At 66.2% G+C, this 3,608-nt stretch overlaps 1 protein-coding gene across 1 annotated transcript in view; it reads right to left on the reverse strand.

Moving 5' to 3' along the window:
* Positions 1-988: 988 nt before the first annotated feature.
* LOC109295883 (alpha-N-acetylgalactosaminide alpha-2,6-sialyltransferase 2-like) overlaps positions 989-3,608 on the reverse strand; it is a 9,042-nt gene continuing 6,422 nt past the window's right edge. Inside the window, exons 3-10 of the mRNA XM_019515001.1 lie at positions 3,532-3,579; positions 3,250-3,415; positions 2,977-3,145; positions 2,752-2,890; positions 2,185-2,288; positions 1,835-1,918; positions 1,523-1,622; positions 989-1,159 (exon numbers count right to left, since the gene is read on the reverse strand). Coding sequence (XP_019370546.1) covers positions 989-1,159; positions 1,523-1,622; positions 1,835-1,918; positions 2,185-2,288; positions 2,752-2,890; positions 2,977-3,145; positions 3,250-3,415; positions 3,532-3,579 — 981 coding nt within the window. The remainder of the gene's footprint in view (positions 1,160-1,522; positions 1,623-1,834; positions 1,919-2,184; positions 2,289-2,751; positions 2,891-2,976; positions 3,146-3,249; positions 3,416-3,531; positions 3,580-3,608) is intronic.

Consider the following 3,608-nt stretch of genomic DNA (forward strand, 5'->3'; position numbering starts at 1 on the left):
TAGAACAGCTGGGCGCGTGCCCCAGCCCTCGCATTGACCTTGCCTGCTTCCTGCGCGAGGCGGCAGCCCCCAATAAAGGCTCCGCTGGTGTTCTCTCACCCCTGGCCTCTGCCTGAGCCCACCAGCCCCGGGAGCAAGCACGACTAGGGGCAACCATCATGCCAGGGCACAGACCGGAGCCCGGGGCCCCCGCCCCGCGGGTGTCCAACGACCCTGCCCGGAGCCTGCCAGCTCGCGCCGCGTTCCCGCCGGATCAGTCTGGGTCGGAGAATAATCCCCGAGGCGCCCCCGGGCCCGGACCAGACACCAGATGTGGTCGTGACCCCCCGCCCGCCCACCCCACCTCTGACCTTTCCCCCAGCGCACGCTGGGCTGACTCCTGGCTAATAGGTCCTGATGATCCCTGCTAATCCGCTGGCAAAGAGCGGCCTCCTTAATTGGGGATCTTTAGCCGAGCTCATTAGTGCTGCGCTGCCCTTTCTAAGCCCCGGCCGGCCAGCAGGGAAGCTTTCGGCTGGGGGCTGCGGGAAGCACAGGGAACCTAGCGCACCAGCCGGCTATGGACCCGGGTGTTTATTCATGGCCAATGCCCCTTTCAGAAAAGGAGGGCGAGGGGCTGGTGATTCTGGGGCACTGCCAAGCCACCCCTGGGCAGTGCCGGCCCCACCCGCTGCAGGGGAGGGCTGAACTCAATGTCACACAACTGGTGCACCCATTCCACGGAGGGGAAAACTGAGGCGCAGCACTCAAGGGACCTGCCTCTTGCCCCCATTGAGCATGGCTGGGCGCTGCTGGACCTCAGATGTGAGCTCTGACCTCTGTCCTTTGCAGAGCGGGCAGGTGCCCCCAGGGGACAGGTCCAGTGGGGCTTTGCCAGGGTAGCCACTGGCCCGTGCACAATGCAGTGGCGCCGGCTGTGCCCCCGGCGTCCTCCGGGGCTGCGGTGTCTCTATGGCCCCCGTGCCATGACCCAGCGCATTCCTGGCAGTCAGCCTCGCGTGTATAACGTCAGGAGCCCGCTGCGCTGCAGCCGCTGCCAGAGCCGCAACTCCAGCTGCATGTCGTGGTTGAGGTAGAAGGAGATGCTCTTGTGCACCCGGTCGTAATAGTGCTCCGAGAAGGCCGCGTAGTTGGGGGTCAGGAACCCGTAGGCGCTCACCTGCGGGGGGAGGACAGCAAGCCCAACACTGCAGGGGAGCCCACGGGGGTGATGGGACGTGCCCGGCCCTTTTCCGACCTGGTGTTATCCCCTCTCCCATTGCATCCCCCAGAGGCAGCCAGGCCAAGCAAGCAGGGCAGGACCCCTGCAGACATGCCCCATGCCGGTGCTGCATCCGTGGCACAGGCGACCATGGGGTTCACATGGGAGCAGTGCTGGGATGCGCAGGGGCCCGCTGGCCACGGCCCTGGAGCAGGGGGTGCAGCGTGCCCCAGCACCAGGCGGTGCCCGAAGCCCCTGCGGGGCAGGGGCAGAGCAGGACCCCACAGCCAGTGGGAATGGGCGTGTGGGGGCAGGCTGTACCTCATCACACACGTGCATGGCAGCCAGCAGCATCACGGCCCCGGTGGAGGGGCGGTACAGCTTCCAGTGTAGGGACCGCACCGTCTCGGAGAGGAGGAATCTGCGATGGAGCAGATGCAGGGCGTTTCCTGTTGCTAGGAAACCTTCACCACGGCAACCGTAGGTGAGGATGCCGATGCCATCCTGACCCAGACCGGGGGGGAGGGCTGCTGCCCTCCCCAGGAGCATTCATGGCGACCTGGGCAGGGGGTCCCTGGGGAGTGACGGCCTGGCAGCGCGGGCACGACCTGACCTGCCCCGTGGGGCTCTCACCGGTTCCGGAGGTAGCGGATGAAGTCGGGGTGCAGCATCTTGAACTTCTCTGCCCTCAGGTCCTCTCCAAAGTACTGCTGGGGCCTGCGGGAGCACAGCGGAGCTGGCTGGGGAGGCCCAGCCATGCCCCCCTCTCCCCCCACAAGGAGGCCACAGAAGCTCCCTGTGGACAGGTCCCCACAATGGGTCAGAGCAGACTAGCCTGCCCCGCATGGATATGAGCATGGCCTGGAGCCCCTGCAATACCTGCAAGGGGAGGGGGGCAGTCAGACCCCGTGCCCAGGGCAGACACTGGCTCACCCTGGGGCTTGAACATCTGGGGAACGCCCCCCCTTCCCCGAAAGACTCACCGAGCACCCTTGTCTTGGCCTTGGTCCACGGGGCTGCGGGTCACGGCCGCCCGGAGCAACAGGTAATCACGGTCATGGTCCGGGAGGAAAAGGTACCTGGTTTCCTGCGGCAAAGAGCCCGGGAACAATTAACACTGTCCAGTCATAATTAACCAGGCCCGGCCTTGCCTCCCTGGCCCTGCAGTGCCCCCAGCTCCTTGGCTGTGGTCTGCGATGGGAGGAGGTTGGCGGCTGTGCCCAGCCCCTGAGTGGGGGGCTTCACTGGGGACAGGTGGAGAGGACAGACCCCAGCAACCCCTGGAGTCGCCTCCGCAGCTTCTGCTGCCCGGCAGCTGGGATGCGGGCTGGGGTCGGCACTGACGGCTCGGGGGGCCGAGAAGGGGATGGAAACCTCTGGGGATCCACAGGGCTTCGATGAAGTCCAGCTCTTCGACAGTCAGAGCAAAGTGGCATGCCCAAGGTCACCCAGGCAGACAGTGGCAGAGCCAAGAGAGGAACCCAGGGGTCCCAACCCTGAGCCAGCACTCCAGACTACATTGCCTCCCCCTGCCCGGCTGCGCCCTTCACCGGTGTCTGTGGCGGCTGCTGGAAGCCGTTGGCAGCATAGGCACGCAGCGCGTTCATCATGGTGTTGGTGGAGAAGCCGTAGAAGGACGTCCGGTCCCCCACGTCGCGCTCGAAGCCCGCGGTGATGGCACCGTTCATCCTGCAGGGATGGGGAAGGGGCCAGTGAAGAACCTGCAAGGGCCACGGGGCCAGGACCGTGCCCGAAGCTCCCCCGTGAGCTCCCACCTGAACACGTAGTCGTGCCGGTTGATAGCGGCCCCCATGCCGGAGCCGTTGAGGATGCCGCCGGTGCCCACCACGGCACAGCGGATGCAGGAGGGGTCACCAGGGCCCCGGGCCTCAAACACGCGCGTGTTGGCCGAGGTGTTGAGCAGGCTCAGAGCATCTCGCAGCACTGAAACCACGCGCCGGAGAGAGGGGATGGGTGAGCCAGAGGAGCCCCGCAGCAAAGCCCATGCGCGGCACATGGATAGACACCCAGCCCCACCGAGCTCTCACCAGGCCAGGAAACCTCCTGCCAGCCAAAGGCTCCGTGGTACCTCCGCAGACGCTGGTACTCGGCCTCCTTGACGTGCCATGACCACTGCAGCACGGGGATGGTCTCTAGGAAGATGCTGCCGAACTCGGTGCCCTGGATCCTCCTCCGGATGCTGCTGGCGCATCCCTGGGCCAAGCAACAAGGCAGGGGGTGAGTGCAGCAGCAGGCAGCTCCCACCCCAGCCCTGCCAGCCCCAGGCTCCCCGGGCAGGGACATAGCCCCCGCCCCTGCACAGACTGTACCGAGTTCCGGTACGTCCCATCCTGTCCGTACTGGTCCCCGAGGAACGACTGCAGCGTGGGGCGGGGTGGGGAGACAG

This window comes from Gavialis gangeticus, unplaced genomic scaffold (genome assembly GCF_001723915.1).
Source record: "Gavialis gangeticus isolate Ggan-Ray unplaced genomic scaffold, GavGan_comp1, whole genome shotgun sequence".
NCBI lineage: Eukaryota > Metazoa > Chordata > Crocodylia > Gavialidae > Gavialis > Gavialis gangeticus.